The following is an 18,652-nucleotide window of genomic DNA, read 5'->3' on the forward strand; positions in this document are numbered from 1 at the left end:
TTCGCTGTAGAAAAAGACAGAAAGACCAGGGCGCTATTTTTCAGCACCAAATACTAGGAAACGCTTTACTAGTTAACCACCTGAAATCAGAGGCAGAGAGGGACCAGTTTCCTGAAAGGCACCTTTCGGATGGTCAGTGCTGAGAATATCGGTACCTCAGCCAACTAAAACGACGTAAAGAACGAAACCGTGAAAATCAGAAACGTCCTTTCCGGCAGTAGACGAACAAAATCACTTCATCGCCAGGGCCCTACGCTGCCAGACTACTTCTCCGCCCATCATCAGCCAAGCACATGAGCGCCTGTTCGAGCAGATAAGCTGGCGACCTAGAAATACTTCTGGCTGAGTTGCTCAGCAGAATTGTTGGTGCGAAACCAATAACTGATTTTTTTAGCCGCCTCAGCATCCGCTGGCATTTCTAGCCGCTACAGCAAGGCGAATCGTAGGGACAAATTATTTTCACTAAGTAATTTTCAAGCTTAACTCTGAAGATTTAATTGCGGATTTTTATGCTTTCCGTTCTGGCCACAGACGGAAATGCCTATCCATCTATTGCTTTATTTATTACTATTTCAGGAATCGCGGTACGACTTAGCGAACATTATTGTTTTATACTGGAACACGACTGTCAGAACCTGAGCGCCGACACTTTATCCAAATATGCTAACGTAATAGTTCGATATTTCCAATGTTTGTAACATGTTTTATTGCACATCTTAATGCAATAAACTCAGTTAATTACCATTCTTGTTTAACATCGTAAGTTACTAATTGGCTGTTCATAATTTTGGAGGGGCTACGATATGCTTTTGTCAGATGACAAGGCCAATTTATATGGGATATTAGGGGCATTGGTACAGATATTGTATCTTACTATGTACCAACTTCAGTGTGTATTGCTTTTTGTATTTTTTATTTTTATTTATTTATTTATTCTTTTGCATTTAACAGTCGTCCCGCCAACACATCGCTTGATTTACTGTCTGATGTTGTCCGCGCGGTCGCAACTGCATGGCAATGCGGACTACGACTGCCTCCGTGCATCCATACTTCAGTACCTGCCCTGCAACCCAGGGTAAAATAAACGGTAATGGCTTAGGCCCACATTCGAATCAACCTAAAACACACTACTAGTAACTAGAGATGGGGGATGCGCTCTTGAACTAATTCATAGAGTTGAATCTTTCAAAGGAGTGAACAATCAGTGATTCAGAAAAAAAGAACGGTATCTCCAAACGTTTCCCACGGCAGAGAGAGAGAGAGAGAGAGAGAGAGAGAGACGGAGCATATCAGCAGCGCCTCTGCTGGTCACAGCACAGTGCACGCCACACAACACAGCCGGCACCGGCCTCTGCCCTGCTTCTGCCTTGGCTGCCTGCATTGTGCAGTGTCCCATTGGATTTTGTGTTTCACATATGCCGTGCCGTCTCTGTGCGTCCTCTGTCGCGTGCAGTGAGTGTCTGGCGCAGCTTAACTTCGCATCGCACTCTGTCACCGATCGTTTCAGTCGCACGTCCTGCCCTCTGGGCAGTTGATGCGAGCAACAGGACAGAGAGCCACCTAGCGGATAACATAGGAACTACTTGCAACAACCTGCTCGCAAGGGAACGGACGATTTGTCTCGGAGCGGGTGAGTTCACCGCTCCCCCACCCTCGGAACTCGCCCGCTCAACCCTCACCCCACCGTCTCGACTCTAGCCAGAGCATCGAGCAAAGCGACTCAGGTGTCACTCTGGTCTCTGCGGTCTCAGCTCACGCAGTAATACAGCTCGCGGTTCGACTTGCTCGACTCAGCGCCTCTGCATCGGAGTTCGTCCCTACTGGATATTGTTCTTCGTAATAATACCGCTATGTATATTACATTATTATGTTATGTATACATCAATTGTTTTTATTTTATATTTATTTGTTTAAACTGATCAGATTAGGTTCCTGACGACTCCTCTTACTATAGGATTTTTATTATGGACACTCGAATTTACGCTTTAATTACGAGCGAACCGATATACGTATCGCAAAATGTGATACACCAATATTTTCCTTGTTTTATTCTACGTAAGGCTATATGCAGCACTTTCGTTTTACAGTCAAATTTATATTTTTTTTTCTTTTTCTGGTACGGATTTTGCGATTTTAGGCGTCTTTGGAAGGAAACGTTCACTTTAAAAATATATGGCTTGCGATGTATTTGTATGAGGTTAATGAAATTTTAATACATTGTAGCCAAATATATTGTTAATGTAAATCTCAAGTTACAACATTTTCTGATCACCCAAAAAACCACGATAGTGCAAAATAAATCAATAATCAAAAACTTTGTCATATCGTGGAAATTTCAATAAACAATACAAAATTCTTACTCATTATCTGTGTTACTTCAAAATAGGATCAAATAAGATCAAAATACAGGTATGGTACTGGAATAAACCAAGTTTAAAGGGCAATGTGCCTTCCATTTATTTTCTATTGTAAATGAGTGGTGAGTCATGAAAAAGAGCTAATTCATTTCAGGGAGTGAACAGTTCTGATCCGATCTCTGAAAAGAACAGTTTTGCCCATCTCTACTAGTAACAGCTGTAATTATTAGTCTGCGCCGGCCGGTGTGACCGAGCGGTTGTAGGCGCTTCAGTCGGAAACCGCGCGACCGCTACGGTTGCAGGTTCGAATCCTGCCTCGGGCATGGATGTGTGTGATGTCCTTAGTTTAGTTAGATTTAAGTAGTTTTGAGCTCTAGGGAACTGATAACCTCAGCTGTGAAGTACCACAGTGCTCAGAACCATTTGAATCATTTTATTAGTCTGCAAACGAACTAAATACTGATGCAGTATTGTTCAGTACACTGTCCTCACTCATCACTAGAAATACCTCGACTAAGACCCCTAACACCACTTGTGGTATAGAAGCTCTATGATTGCACTTCTGTATACAAATATTTTAGCACAAGTATTTGTAAAAGAAGAAAGAGCAGAAAGTAGTTCACGAAATAACTTTATCTGGCTTATGTTAGAGCATAAAATTTTCGTTGATATGAAGCTTTGTTACTGTAACTGTTATACTATGACGAAAATATATTCTCATTTAACACGCCTTTTTCGTCTGTTAAAGACTTACTTTGAATCCTGCAAAACAGCACGTATACTGTGTAACACAGTATCCTTTGTAACGTCATGGAACTGCAACCTGAGGCCAAGCTCCGCCTGCTGTATCTTGGCGGCATTGTGCGCCTGGTCAGAGAAGAATGGGATCACGAGGAACGGGACACCGTGGTAAGTGGCCTCGTTCATGCTCTGGAGCCCTCCCTGCATGACGAACAGGACCACCTTAGGGTGAGCTGAGGACAGAACAAGTAACATTCACAACATTTTTTCCACAGCATTTCCAACAATTCCTACCAATATTAATCAAATAGAAATGTTTATTTATGAATAATTCTGTACGGAGAAAAATTATATAAAATCGGTTACACAGCTGGTCATTAAAATTTCAACACTGTGCTGGACAGCAAATATTGAAATTTGTAAATTATGGGGGAAAAATACAAAATTTAAGTGTTTAGTTGATTTTAGGTTATTTGGGTTATTACACAGAAGTGAAAATGGTTCTGATGGGCCTAAGCATCCAGCTGAACTTGGATCACAGGTATGGAAATAATGTTCCATGTTGCTTCAGCTCTATGATACAGTTCTTAAATCGTAATGCATGGAAGTCCCACCCTATGTCTTGGGTTTTAGCCAGCACCGTAGATCAGCGTTTCCAATCAGAGTGCTGGCTGCCCTCTGTAATATTATGAATTGAAAAATTCCTTGTGATACTGTGAGAGATTGGAGGGCACCATCACTTCTGACTTGCTGTCATGCCACTTAATGTTCTTAGGGAAAATGATCTTTACTACAATCTGACTTCACAAATCACAATGAAATGGTGGGCAGTAGTTAACGCTCTTGCTTGTGTACTCTAGTGAAGGAGCAGCGGTAAGCTTTAAATGCATTCAAAGGAATAGGGCGCCAATTTAAATGACTCCAGTAAAGGCATACGACGACTGAGGACCGAGGGGAGCGATTTTTCTGCGGAACCTGGATGAAAACATTTCAGGACGGCCGAGTTCTGTAGCCTCGTTGTGCAGACACGTTGGATGGCACCAGTCAGTCAGGGGCCACATCCAGGTGGGCTGACCAGCGCTGAAGAGACGCCACTGCAATGGGCAAAGCATTTAAGACCAGCAATATGGCAGAGCATGGGCCCTTGTTAGGCAGGAAGCCGACGAGAAAACTGTGACCTTTCTGCGAATTTCTGTGGCACAGGTCACAGATGTCCAGACTCTGTTACAAAACATATTTGTGAAGGTACGAGGCTTTTAGCAAGTTTATGGCCGTACTTTGGAAACTTCGAAATGGACGCAACAGGGGAGATAACGATCTTTTTATGGAGGGCTGTGGTTCAATCCTGGTCATGTCGTTAGCAAAGGACGTGTCATAAACACATGGGAAAGAGGCTGCAAAGCTGAATCTTTTTTCTTTTCTCCCCATTATATTTAAAGTCTCTGATTGGTCAAATCTGTGAATGCAGAGCAAGGGGCAGTCTCCCATCTTCGAATGTGGCACTAGAGCTCATGACTGGCATGTGCTAAAGTGGGAGTAGTCTAAGATGTAAATTTGCTTTGCTGCCAAGCTGGTGAGCAAAGCAGAGAGAAGGAGAAGTGGTGTCTTGTACTGACACTTCACTAGTAAAGAACTGAAGGTCTCTACCTAAATGGTGAGACTTGTGCCCTTGCTAGTTTGCCACTTATAGCCTGTGCCAGTCACCTTCTGAACCATGCTTCTAGCATAAAGCACACAACAAATAATGCGTGGGTGTATTTATTTGTCTTGAGTCAGCCGTCTAAACATTTGACTTATTCCGTCATGCATAGTCGTGGGACGGAGTCAGGTTGGTTTGGCAGACCACTAAACAGGTCCACCTGCACACTAGAATCCACCGGGCTTTCAGAGGCTCGTAGGGAAGTACCTTCATTCCGAATTAGCCGAACACGAGACCGCGTACTTCCATTTTTCGGGCACGCGCCATTAATAACAGATTGCTGCCGTGAATTACTTCAGTCGCCGAACGCATCGTGGTTAGCCGCCTGGACCAGGAGAAGGGTAAAGTATTCGCTGCTATGGCGTAGGGCTCCTATATGTGTTTCTCAGCTCCCTGTTCTTTCGAACCATATTTTTCTTTTTGGAGTAGTGTAGATGCTTGATGATGGTGTAGTTTTTGTGCCACACCCCGGATTCACGTGTATGAAGTCAGATAAACCGATTAGTGTTCTGGTTAGTGTCGTGTATCGATCCCCAGCTGATCACTTTGTCCACCATAGACCCCATAATTGTGAAAGCGTTTGTCAAAAATTCATTAACTTCTTTTTGTCTTGTGATGTTAAGAATGAATAAATCTATTTTTATTTAGATCACTACTCCTCCCTGTGTTCTGATTAACATTACCTTTGCCATTTTTAATAAAGTCCTGATTACAAAAGTAAGTAGGAAGTTTGCAACTGAACAGCATCTTCGTTAGTGACTATAGTATCGATTGATTGGTATTCCATATGTTGTTCTATTACGTTTTCCTAAGTGCCCTGCTATTGTACTTAAACTGACTTTTATCCTACTAAATCACATGCTTTTGTACGGTTTTTTAACTAGTACACTCGTTCATATAGGAAGTGTTAGAGAACTTAATTTTACTTGCTGCCTTTAGTGAGTAAATGTTCACGTACGACTAAATTCCATAGTTTAAACTTGCACATAAAAATGGCCCTCGATTGGCACAAAAAGGTCACCACACTTGATACTCGATGCTGGGTTCTACATTTTTCTTTAACACCACTTAGAACACATCTGATTTTAACTAACACTGAGTACTTTATTGGAGAAACAGAAAGGTACCCATCACAATTGTCCTGAAGCTTTTTCCTCTGACTCATTCTCTGTTAGCACAACAATGATCATTGGCTATTGAAAAATTGTTTTTTTTTTCTTCTATTTCCTGATCTATGTCACTGACATCTTTCTCCATCCACCGAATATTAACTTCATTAAATTTGGGAACGTTCCTGTGACATATTTTGTGCTATACTGAAGAGAATAGGTACACAGTTCAAGAGGCGCGGTCTAGGAGATGACAACACATGTTAGTAAGACGTGTTAGCGAGAAACAAAGAAGACGATAACGGAACCGACGACAAAACTTTGTAGGGTTGATGGTTTAAGGAGGTTAGGAGGTACTGTGCAAGCATTCCGCTGGTACAGACCTTGGAGAGCAAGTTCCAAAATTTTCGAGCGGTCTGAGAGACCACATCTTGTTATGTTAAGAGTTTATTAGAGTAAATTGTAAGAATTTGAAGTCAATCGGCCAAGGACATTTTAAGTGTTTTGATAATAACGTGTTCGCCTTATATACTAGTACAGATAATGCTGCAAACTCAATTTGTATATAACTGCGCTAACGTGTATAAAAGTCATTAGTGCTACGATTAATGTCAATAATTTACCTTTATTTCAGAAAGTTCTGTTCCGGCGTTATTACCCATTTACTTAGCCGTACATCAGTGTGACTGAGCTTGTTCTGTTAGCGTCTATGTTTTAGTTCTTTTTAGGAGTTGGAAATTCATCACAACTTCCAGTTCGTTTGCTGCACTGTACAACGTGCATTACGTGTTTGTTCTGCACCGTCTAGTGGTCTCAACATGCAAATGGAAACATGTTTCGTTGTTTTACCTGTTTCAATTTTATGTACCGCATATTACATTGCCTAACACGTCCAGAGAAGATAGTATTATGGAGAGGAGTTGCTTAAAACTTTCCACAGTACAATTACTGACTTATCTGTTGATAGGCATCTGCTTTGGATTTAATATATTCTACGCTTTACTCCCTGATAGCTATTTGGTCAGTTTTCTGTTTCGCCGGGGCACGAGAAGATAATCAAAATCATCGTGCCAATTACATTTAAATAATTCTGGCAGGTTAAACCAAGAATCATCTTCTTATGGTCACTGTCTGAAATGATCGCAACGGAGATTTTATAACTGTTTATGTTATTTAATCTGACTGTTTTATATTAAATCTGACTCATTTTATGATCTGAATTTAACTGTAAATGAAAGGTACGTATAGCTTCTGCGCCGTACAAACAATATTGATATAATCAAAGATTGTGGGGTTGTGGTAACTCCTCTAAAATTACAGTCCGTTAATTAGTTACTTTTCACTGGGAGCTGTGATACGTTGCGTGAATTGTGTCTGTAAATTTCTTGTGAAAAGATTTCATTGAAATAAGAAATCTCTTCTATTTATTATTCTCATTCACATTTCACTGTTGTAGTGACGCTAATTAATTAGCAAACAACCCTTTCCTGATTGCACCATGTTTCGTCATGCAGAGAAAATAAACTTGTTCACGCAATTGTAATCAGACATCAGTTCTTTATTATGCTCATCTTGTGCTGCCTCCCCTCCATTAATTAAAGCATTTGTACAAATCAGCCTAGCCACTATTAATCCGCTGCTGCAGTCTCTGCTGGTGTCTGCCGCCGTCCATCACTTTTACATACCCTGTCGAGTCTGTGAAACCTTCTGTCCGTGACTGCTAGTATCCGGACACCTTTTCGTCGTCTCTGGGTGTCTACAGCATCTATCGAATGACGCAGCTGGGTAGCGTCCTGACGCTAGCCATGCCGCTTACGAGGTTTTTCACAATACTTGTTACGTGTTGTAACGACATTTTCAGTCCCCAACAATTGTCCTTTCAAATTCGTACATTATTATAGATCAACTTCTACCTAGTCTGGGGTTTGATTTCAAATTGTTTCACATCGAACTATGCATACGCAAATTTCTATTGGTTTTCAGTGTAAAAGTGTAACGAGACATCGGAGTTGAGCATAGAATCGTTGCACAACTGAGACAAAGGACAGATACAAAATTTTGGAAAAAAGTCTGAAAATCAGATTTGTTGGCAAAACACGACTGTCATACGTTTGCCTAACTTTTTAACCAAGTCGCAACATCTTACATTTCCTATGAAAGAATCATGCACCCACTTTGTGCCATGAAATTTTATTTAATGTTTAGCGTAATTAGTGTTAATGTCAATCTACAAATCATACTTTTGTACGTTAGTGGCAATACTGTCTCTTTCAGCGTTATGTCTTTTTTAATTAACGTGAAGCTAAAGTCAGAATATAAAGAACAGATACTAAACGCAGTACACAAACTGCTATTATCTATTCCACCATATTCATTAAGGACACTCTCTGGCTTGAGATTCACATAAAAGTATTCTTCTTGAGTACAAAATATAGCAGTTTTGTTAAGTCTATGCGTTTTGAGTTTGATATAGTAGTTTTCTTAAGTCTTTGTGTTTCAAGGTCGATGTTTGCTTTCCATCTGCTTGTTTGGGCACTAGACTGTGCAAGACATCCACACACTGTGGGAAAATAGCACACTGTGGTCGCCCATTATTCCACTTGAAGAAACTGGTGATCTGCCATGACTCCAACGAAGACTGTGTCACTTTAAACAACAGTTCACGGCAATCTGTAGAAAACACAGTCATCGGAATATTTTTGAAGTGTACTCTTACGTTGTTACCACGAACATCAACTTTTAGTTTGATAGTGAGGTCAGTAACACTCTTAAGTTTCCTGAAATCCTCAGGGTCCATTTCAGAGACTACAGTGCTGAAGCCGTGGAATGTGAGGTTATGGTGGGGCATTACTTCTAGAACTTTTTGCTTTAATGAAGAAATGGGCGTCATTGTAGCCAATGAGTGTTCCTAGAGCAGTGAAAATTTGTGCTTTGGGTGCTTATGGATGTGAACATCAGAGAAATCGGCGAGAGAGCTTTTCGCAAATGTTCATATACAAAATGTTTGGGTACAGCACTGATAAAGCTGGTTAACCGTAAGATCAGCAGATGTCAGCAACATATAAACGTGCTTCAGTCTCAAAATCTACGACGGTGTGTTTTAGGCCCTTGTGGCTCTCAGCACCTCATTTACTTACGTCTGAGTAGAATTGTGGATCAAACGTGGTACGCAGAGGTTAACACAGTGGACACTACTTCTGGAGGATACCGCGTTATATCCCATTTAGGTCATCCCGATAACCGTTATTCGTGGCTTCCCAAGATCACTTATGGAAAGTAACTGACCAGTTGCTTTGAAAAGGGTACGGCCGATTTCGTTTCTCTTCGTTTCTCAGTATGGCCTGTGCCTTTTCTCTAATGGCCTCATCACTGACGGGACATTAACTTCTAATTTTTGTTCCTTCTACTCAGGAGATAAGTCTTCGTCTTGAAACGGTACAGTAGTTTCCGCTCCATAAGCAGCAGGTTTCACTGCTCGCTCGTACCGAGAAATACAAACAGAGGCAGCTCCACCGCCAATTTTATTGCACGACGCGGCTGGCCGCGGGTGCAACAGAACCCATGTGGACGGGTGGAAAGAAATGTGTCAGGCTTCATAATACGTATTTATATGTGACGCGTATTATGCATTTGTTGTACGTGAATGTGAATCTGCACATGAACTTTCCTAATACTCCTCACACCTTTCCGTAATGCGTGGCCAAATCTTAGTTGGGAAGTAGTTCTGTAGAATAGTATTGCCAACCTCACTCCTGGGTAGGGGATCAGAGAGACATCACAGGCAGGTACAAGTCAAAGACGTTCCAGTGTCACAAGATTTTGAGTGGAGAGGTTGGTCACGGTCAAGCGGTTCGACCATCTCCTCCACCGAGGCCCAGGAAGACCTCTGGGTGCCCGCGATATTCTGGGAGTGTTACAGAGGACGGGTAAGTGAACGGACGTGCCCTCTGTGCGTCTATCTCAATGTTCACGCATGGATAGAAGTATTTGAATATTTGTACTAATTCTTTTATTTTGTATTGTGTATTGTGTAAGGAAATGATGTTCTCGTTTAATTTCGGAAATTTGACCCCCTGTGTTAATGTATCTGGTCCCCAGTTTGCCCGTTATCCTCCTCACATGGTGGATGTCTTATGTAAAATATTGGGAGACTTTGGTGGTATACATTTGGCCAACGCAATACCGTCTTGCCCGTAGAAATGTGCGTGCAGATTAGTATATAATATACCCGAGCTTTAAGTTGTAAAATTGTAATATCTGTAAACTGGAACAATTGCTGAAATCGCTGTAAAATCGAGTGATAATGACATCTTGGGTTGTCGGGTGTTCTGCCGGATATCAGCGTCGTACTTGCACGATATTTCGGTCACGTAGCTCGTGACCTTCATCAGGTGCGACCTGATGAAGGTCACGAGCTACGTGACCGAAATATCGTGCAAGTACGACGCTGATATCCGGCAGAACACCCGACAACCCAAGATGTCATTAGATCGCCGGAAAAGCCTGAAGAGTTACATCGAGTAATAATGTTTAAAATAAATAGGTAATCAGTTGTCATCAATCTTTAACATACCTTAAAAATCACAAAGAAGTCAAGTTAAAGGAATTCATGTAAATAAAATATATAGAATGCAGGGACCCACACATCAGCGTGTGAGCCCTCCAGCCCCTTGCCTAGTATCGTACAGAAAGGGCACGCTCTATAGGTAGCGCTCTCAAGCTCCCCTCCCCAGTTATCCGTTGCGCAATTTTCATTCAGGGCTTGACGACATCAACTTTCATCTGGCGTCCCTAGGCAAGGAGGTTAGACGGGAATCTTTCAGACTGTACCAGCCATATCGGCCTGAGATAAGCTCCATTAACATAACTTCAAGAAGCCCCCACGAAGGTGTCAGATACTCGTATTGCATAAGAGGGACTTGTTTACCTGTAATACATGGTACTTACTGAGACGTGATAAATTCTTTATGTGGAAAAAGAAGAAATGCGGTGGTCGAGAGCTTACCGAGAACATCCTGCTGCGGCAGCCACTTGCTGACCATCACGTTATGTGGCTGTCCAGGCAGCGATTTATTCTCCCATTTCCAGAGGACGCGCTGTGGCAGCTCCCGGAAGGCATCCAGGAAGGCCTTGGCCTTCTCCCACGGCAAAGCGCTGCTTTTGACATTGGAGCCCAGACTGAAGTAGATCACTCCGTGTTCTGCCCCGTCCATAAACTCCCGGATGCGCTGCAACAATGGACGTAGTGAAAACCAGATTTTATTTGTGGAAGATTTTTTTCAGTATCCTCCCTGTTATCCGAATTTTGCATCAACCTACTTCTATCTTTTGCCAATATGAAGGCCTGCTTGGCTATTAACAATCGACAATCAGATTAAGGATGCTGTCAACAACTGGCTAAAGCGTCTGGAGGCACCGTTATTTAATGAAGCGTTAAAGAAGCTCATGTCGCCATATGATAAATGTTTAAATTTGTATGGCGACTATGTGAAGAAATAAAACAAACATGTAAGTACAGATGGTATATAATAAAAATATCTGCTTTTGTAATAGCAATTAAGGTTAATGTACGAATACGACTTGCATGAATACGTCAGTGCCAGTCACTTGAGTCTGTTTTCATAAAGAGATTACTGTTCTATCACATCCTATGAATGGAAAATCTTCCTCATTTCTAAGAATTCAATGTATGTTTTCTTGTTTTTCATAAACCGCCCTCCGTTATTAACTGTTATACTAAAATAGTTTCTCGAATACCTCTGGTCCTCTCAAGTTCTAACTGATCCCCTTCTAATCTGCTTTCGATACCCCCCACCCTGTTTTCAATTCCTTCACAAAGTGCCCTCGTGAATGTTTTCGATGTATGAAATATCAGACTGCTTACTCAGTAACCTATCTGCTTTTGTTTTCTTCGGAAAGGCAATAAAGTACAACATTTCGAAAATCTGTGTAGTTCGAACAGTTACATACATTTCATCCACGAGCCTATACAAAGTGTCCCATTCTCTGTAACTTACAAAATACGAGTAACAGGTGAAAGGAATATTTATTTAGACTCCCGCCGGACAACATCCCTTTGTACAGTGTGGTGTCACTGGTTGCATAATCAACAGGTGTGGTCGTTGGAAAAGGCTGACAGCGACGGCTGTCTACGAAAATACTTTGGCATTCGTTCTGCACACGTCAATCAGCTGCCGTGTGACATCACGTTACTTGGAGAGCCAACGTGTAAACAGCTCGTCATCTTGGCTGACGGCAGCCAATAACGCGGACTGTGTGCTGTGGCCTTCTCCACCAGACATCACGGCGCCTACATTATCAGCAACCAAACTGACAACCTGCAGCCACGGATTGCCCGCTCGCAGGCACACTAATCACTACACAACCGACAGGCAATAATGATGAACGGCCACAACAACAACAACAACACTGCAAAGACACCAGCGGCCACCAGGGGCCACTACCGGCCTACATAAAGATAAGGAAGAGGTCGCTGCAGATCCCGGAACTATTTTCACACGTCAAACCACGTGATGGAAAATAGTTTCGAGGCACTCATCCACCGAAGCGCTATAAAGGCCGGCGCTCGGGCGCACATAGGGACTCGCACACGCTCTGTGAACATTCGCGCGCCGGAGATCATCGCCATCAGTGTCTCGTGTGTGTGCCTTCGTTTGTGTTCAGTGTTCTTTCGTCGTCACGCCTCCACTGTTCACGTGTTCCGTCGCAGTCGTCCGTGTTTTGTGCGCCGTGTCAACTAGTGTCAGTGATGTTTTTTCGTCAGGCGTGAACGGCTCCGTGTTTTTTTTTTTTTGTTTTTTGGTGTCTACATTGTTATGCCCACCATTTTTGATTGTATTCTCTGTGTCCCCTCTATTTATTACTTATTGTATGATGATGATGATGTTTGGTTTGTGGGGCGCTCAACAGCGTGGTTATCAGCGCCCGTACAATTACCCAATCTTTGCTCAGTCCAATTGCGCCACTTTCCTGGATGATGATGAAATGATGAGGACAACACAAACACCCAGTCATCTCGAGGCAGGTGAAAATCCCTGACCCCGCCGGGAATCGAACCCGGGACCCCGTGCTCGGTACTTATTGTAAATCTCAAGGCTGAAGAGCGGCGTACTCAGCTGCTGACAGCCCGCCTTGTGTAAGGTGATAAAAATTCCAATAAAGAAGAAAAAAAAAAGCGCACATAGGCAGTTCATCGACCGCCAGCAGACGTGGATAGCTGCTGCCCGGGCAGCCCGGCTTGTATCTTCTCGCTGATTTCTGGATTAGGCTTGGTATATCGGAGAAGTCTCTGGCGGAGACTAGTTTGAAATTATTTATGTTGTTTTCTATATTATTCATGTATGTAGTTGTGATTCTAAGACGGATCTCTATTTTGCGTTGGTGTTATACTTAGAGAATTTGTTTTGGTTAATTGAACAGTATAATAAATAGTTTTCGGACTTTGATCGTTAGTTTCTTCTGCTTACGCAGACATAGCACTGAGTGCATTCATTTGCATAATAACATAAGCAACTCTGCGTAGCCTCTACAGTCAATTCACAGTAGCTCACGGCACAGTCAGACCACTATTGGTGTCCATCCTAAGAGGCCAGCTACGGCAATATTTAGTCAGCGGTATCGCCGCCAATACAGTGGACCCAAAGGAAGTCATCTTGGAAGATAACTTTGTAGATATGGACTTGCTAGAGAAACTACCAGACTTTTGTATGTCAAGTTGCGGTCTCCGTTATTGGAAGTTACCTTTCCCACAAAGTGCTGCTCTATAATTATACGTAGGTTCTACATTCCTTTTGAGTGTTCGAACTGCAGTTATTGTAACTGGATTACTTATTTGTGTAAATGTCTCTGAGATTATACTAGTGCAGTCGTTAACAGACGTTCCTAATCAACGTAAGCGTGCCGAGAATAGAGGACTGGCGGGCTATATCGGTGGCATTGTCAAGGAACATAGAGCAGTGGCACAGTAGACACATACAGAAAATCTGACTGAAGTTTCGTAAAACGAGATAGGAGAAAGAACGATTTGTATGTACTTTAAAGAAATTTTATTAGCCAAGAGCGTGTTCAAAATTACTTTACCTGTGTATATTTTACGTGTGATAAGTTGACCAACCTATGTGGAAATATACAGTATACTCTCCACTAAGATGTTAACATAGCATGAATAACGAACGCACATTAGAGCATGACTTCCACAAAAAAAGATTTGAAGATCTGAAGATACCAGTCTTAGCTGTTGAAACTGGTCAATAAAAAAATTATTTTGAACGCGATGTTGGCTATAAAAATTTTCTTCTAAGTACGTACAGAACAACAGAAAAACGTAACAAAGGTTACACTTTCTTCGTAATTATGATTATATTTTATTTATATTCCAGGGAGTTACAACAACGAGTTGTAATTTTTTAAATACAACTTCGCTTTTTATCATGCAACTCATGTATATAATCCAACTGTGTACAAATATATTTAAATCATATTTGTATGAATTTTAGTTAGGGAACTAGAACTGGTGAATCGTTTAGAGATCGATGCAACATGCTGTACATAATTATCTATTTTCAGATGGCGGCAGATCACGGTCCAGCTCAGTGTGGTCGGTCAGGGGATGGCCGTCATAAAAAAAACTGAGTGAAGTTCTCATCGATGGAATTGAGAGATGTCAAGTGGCGATTGCACAGAACTGCAGAAGAAAATCGACGAGGAAACAGACGGACAAAAAGAATAATAAAAAACGATTGGGTCGGAGATTTTCTGCGCTCGGGGACTGGGTGTTTGTGCTGCCCCAATCGTTTTCTCTCATCTTCATCGATTCTCTGAGGTGGCGTCAAATAGAAAGATTTGCACGAGCTTCAACGATGCACTGTTTGAATCATGTCCAGTTAAATTGTAGAATGCACCCTTACACATCCTTGCACAAGTTAGTTCGGAATGCTCCGTCACACGAGGTTCAGTCTGCGACGGATGTTGACGTGGAATAAACATGACATACGTATCCAATGAGTAAGCTGAAAAATCTCTGACGCTCGGCTTCTGCCATAGATCATGGCGTGAGATATTCTGGTCGAAAAAGGTCTGTCACGCATTACGTTCTGAACAATGACTTCAAGGAGCAAGCAGTTTGAGAAGGAGCGCCGGTAATAGACGGAGACTAGCAAGAACTGAGGATATGGAAGTTTCTGTCGTAGCAACAGTACACGACGATCCTTACGTCAGCTTACGAGACACTGCCTCTCTCACTAGTATCAAGTTAACATCTGTGCAGCCAATAGTACACTGTTACAGTTTTCACCTGTACCAGCTGTCTTTGACACAGCAGCTACATGGGAACAATTAGAATCGGATAGTTACTTCCTGCGAATAAGCACTGAATAACCTCACTCTGGACGCTTTAAAAAGTGTAATGTTCTCTGACGAATCAACGTTTACAGATCATGGTGCAATTAATGAGTCACTGAGCCACAGAAAATCCTACACGGATACGCGACGTTTGTTGTTAAAGTAGTTAGTCCTTTAATGTGTGGTGCGGAATCCTTGGAGCTGAAACCATGGGCCCACACTACATCGCACGTACTCTCACAGCTGAAATGTATCGAACTTTTATCGTCAACAACTTAGATGAAAGTCACCCTAGACTCTAGACGGCGTATGTGCACGATGGACACGCAAAACATTCTGCTAGTGGTGTACGACAACATGTTTTTTAGAAGATGGTTCCAAATGGCTCTGAGCACTGAGACTTCTGAGGTCATCAGTCCCCTAGAACTTAGAACTACTTAAACCTAACTAACCTAAGGACATCACACACATCCATGCCCGAAGCAGGATTCAAACCTGCGACCGTAGCGGTCAAGCGGTTCCAGACTGTAGCGCCTAGAACCGCTCGGCCATCCCGGCCGGCTTAGAAGATGGTTAGAATACCGTCGTTCTCAGCAATGGCCCGTACAGTCGATCGATGAAGACTTGTAGCTTTCTTTTTCTAGGGTACGGATGATGATGATGAGGTTTGGTTTCTGGTGCGCTCAACTGCGCGGTTATCAGCCTCCGTACAAATTACCAGTCTTTACACAGTCCAATCTCGCTACTTTCATGAATGATGATAAAATGGTGAAAATACAAACACCCAGTCCCCTAGCCGGGAATCGAACCCGGGACCCCGTGAGCCAGAGGCAGCAACGCTAGCCACTAGATCACAAGCTGCGGATTAGGGGTACGGGGTGTTTAGAATCTATGAGCCTGGCGACATCAGACTTTCCAAAAAATATCATCCACACAATTCTAAAGATAGTAGGGGCAGATAGGTGCGAAACCTATTGCACAGTCAAGTTAATATCTTACGCAGCCAAGTTGTTGACAAAAACAATACACAAAAGATTCGAAAAGAAAATTTAGGGTTCGTTAGATGACGATCAGTTTGGATTTAGGAAAGGGAAAGGCACCAGAGACGCAGTTCTGACTTCGCTCTTGGTAACAGAAGCCGGACTGGAAACATATTTAGATATGCTCATAGGATTTGTCGTTGTAGGAAGAATACTCGACATTTTAAAATGATTCAAAATGTTCGAAATTCTAAGAAAAACTGCAGTAAGCTGTAGAAAAAAACGGGTAATATACAATGTGAGCAAGAACCAAGTGGTAATACACTCCTGCAAATGGAAAAAAGAACACATTGACACCGGTGTGTCAGACCCACCATACTTGCTCCGGACACTGCGAGAGGGCTGTACAAGCAATGATCACACGCACGGCACAGCGGACACACCAGGAACTGCGGTGTTGGCCGTCGAATGGCGCTAGCTGCGCAGCATTTGTGCACCGCCGCCGTCAGTGTCAGCCAGTTTGCCGTGGCATACGGAGCTCCATCGCAGTCTTTAACACTGGTAGCATGCCGCGACAGCGTGGACGTGAACCGTACGTGCAGTTGACGGACTTTGAGCGAGGGCGTATAGTGGGCATGCGGGAGGCCGGGTGGACGTACCGCCGAATTGCTCAACACGTGGGGCGTGAGGTCTCCACAGTACATCGATGTTGTCGCCAGTGGTCGGCGGAAGGTGCACGTGCCCGTCGACCTGGGACCGGACCGCAGCGACGCACGGATGCACGCCAAGACCGTAGGATCCTACGCAGTGCCGTAGGGGACCGCACCGCCACTTCCCAGCAAATTAGGGACACTGTTGCTCCTGGGGTATCGGCGAGGACCATTCGCAACCGTCTCCATGAAGTTGGGCTACGGTCCCGCACACCGTTAGGCCGTCTTCCGCTCACGCCCCAACATCGTGCAGCCCGCCTCCAGTGGTGTCGCGACAGGCGTGAATGGGGGGACGAATGGAGACGTGTCGTCTTCAGCGATGAGAGTCGCTTCTGCCTTGGTGCCAATGATGGTCGTATGCGTGTTTGGCGCCGTGCAGGTGAGCGCCACAATCAGGACTGCATACGACCGAGGCACACAGGGCCAACACCCGGCATCATGGTGTGGGGAGCGATCTCCTACACTGGCCGTACACCACTGGTGATCGTCGAGGGGACACTGAATAGTGCACAGTACATCCAAACCGTCATCGAACCCATCGTTCTACCATTCCTAGACCGGCAAGGGAACTTGCTGTTCCAACAGGACAATGCACGTCCGCATGTATCCCGTGCCACCCAACGTGCTCTAGAAGGTGTAAGTCAACTACCCTGGCCAGCAAGATCACCGGATCTGTCCCCCATTGAGCATGTTTGGGACTGGATGAAGCGTCGTCTCACGCGGTCTGCACGTCCAGCACGAACGCTGGTCCAACTGAGGCGCCAGGTGGAAATGGCATGGCAAGCCGTTCCACAGGACTACATCCAGCATCTCTACGATCGTCTCCATGGGAGAATAGCAGCCTGCATTGCTGCGAAAGGTGGATATACACTGTACTAGTGCCGACATTGTGCATGCTCTGTTGCCTGTGTCTATGTGCCTGTGGTTCTGTCAGGATGATCATGTGACGTATCTGACCCCAGGAATGTGTCAATAAAGTTTCCCCTTCCTGGGACAATGAATTCACGGTGTTCTTATTTCAGTTTCCAGGAGTGTAGTAAGACTGCAAGACAAAGAACGAAGTTCTCGGACTAAGAAGGTTGTAAGACGTGGTTATAGTCTTTGGCCCCTACTGTTCAATCTACACATCGAAGAAGCAACGACAGAAATAAATGAAATGTTCAAGAGTGGGATTAAAATTCAAGGTGAGGGATACCAACGATAAGATTCTCTAATGACAGTGCTATCCTCAGTGAAAGTGAAGCAGGACTACAGGATCTGTTGAATGGAATGAACAATCTAATGAGAACAGAACATGGAGTGAGAGTAAACCGGAAAAAGACGAAAGTAACGAGATGTAGCACAAACGACAGTAGCCAGAAACTTATCAAAATTCGCCGTCACGAAATAGTCGAAGAAATTAAGGAATCGTACTACACTCGAAACAAAACAACCAGTGACGAACGACCCGAGGCCGACACGTTTAGTACAGGCAAAGACGGCACTCCAGGAAAAGAGAAGTCTACCGATACCTTAGGCCTTCATTTGAGGAAGAAATTTCTGGGAATGTTCGTTCGAAGTACAACACTGTATGGTACTGAATCTTAAATAGTTTAAAAATCGGAACAGAGGAGAATCGAAGCGTTGGAGGTATGGTGTTGCACAAATACAGGGTGGCGCATGAAATATTTTTGAATATAAACTTTATTGTCAACAC

General features: G+C 43.3%; 1 protein-coding gene across 1 annotated transcript in view; it reads right to left on the reverse strand.

Moving 5' to 3' along the window:
* Positions 1-18,652, reverse strand: part of LOC126161529 (UDP-glucosyltransferase 2-like) — a 105,568-nt gene that overhangs the window by 14,313 nt on the left and 72,603 nt on the right. Inside the window, exons 5-6 of the mRNA XM_049917449.1 lie at positions 10,912-11,134; positions 3,112-3,331 (exon numbers count right to left, since the gene is read on the reverse strand). Of these exons, the coding sequence (XP_049773406.1) occupies positions 3,112-3,331; positions 10,912-11,134 (443 nt within the window). The remainder of the gene's footprint in view (positions 1-3,111; positions 3,332-10,911; positions 11,135-18,652) is intronic.

Source organism: Schistocerca cancellata, chromosome 2 (genome assembly GCF_023864275.1).
Source record: "Schistocerca cancellata isolate TAMUIC-IGC-003103 chromosome 2, iqSchCanc2.1, whole genome shotgun sequence".
Lineage (NCBI taxonomy): Eukaryota > Metazoa > Arthropoda > Insecta > Orthoptera > Acrididae > Schistocerca > Schistocerca cancellata.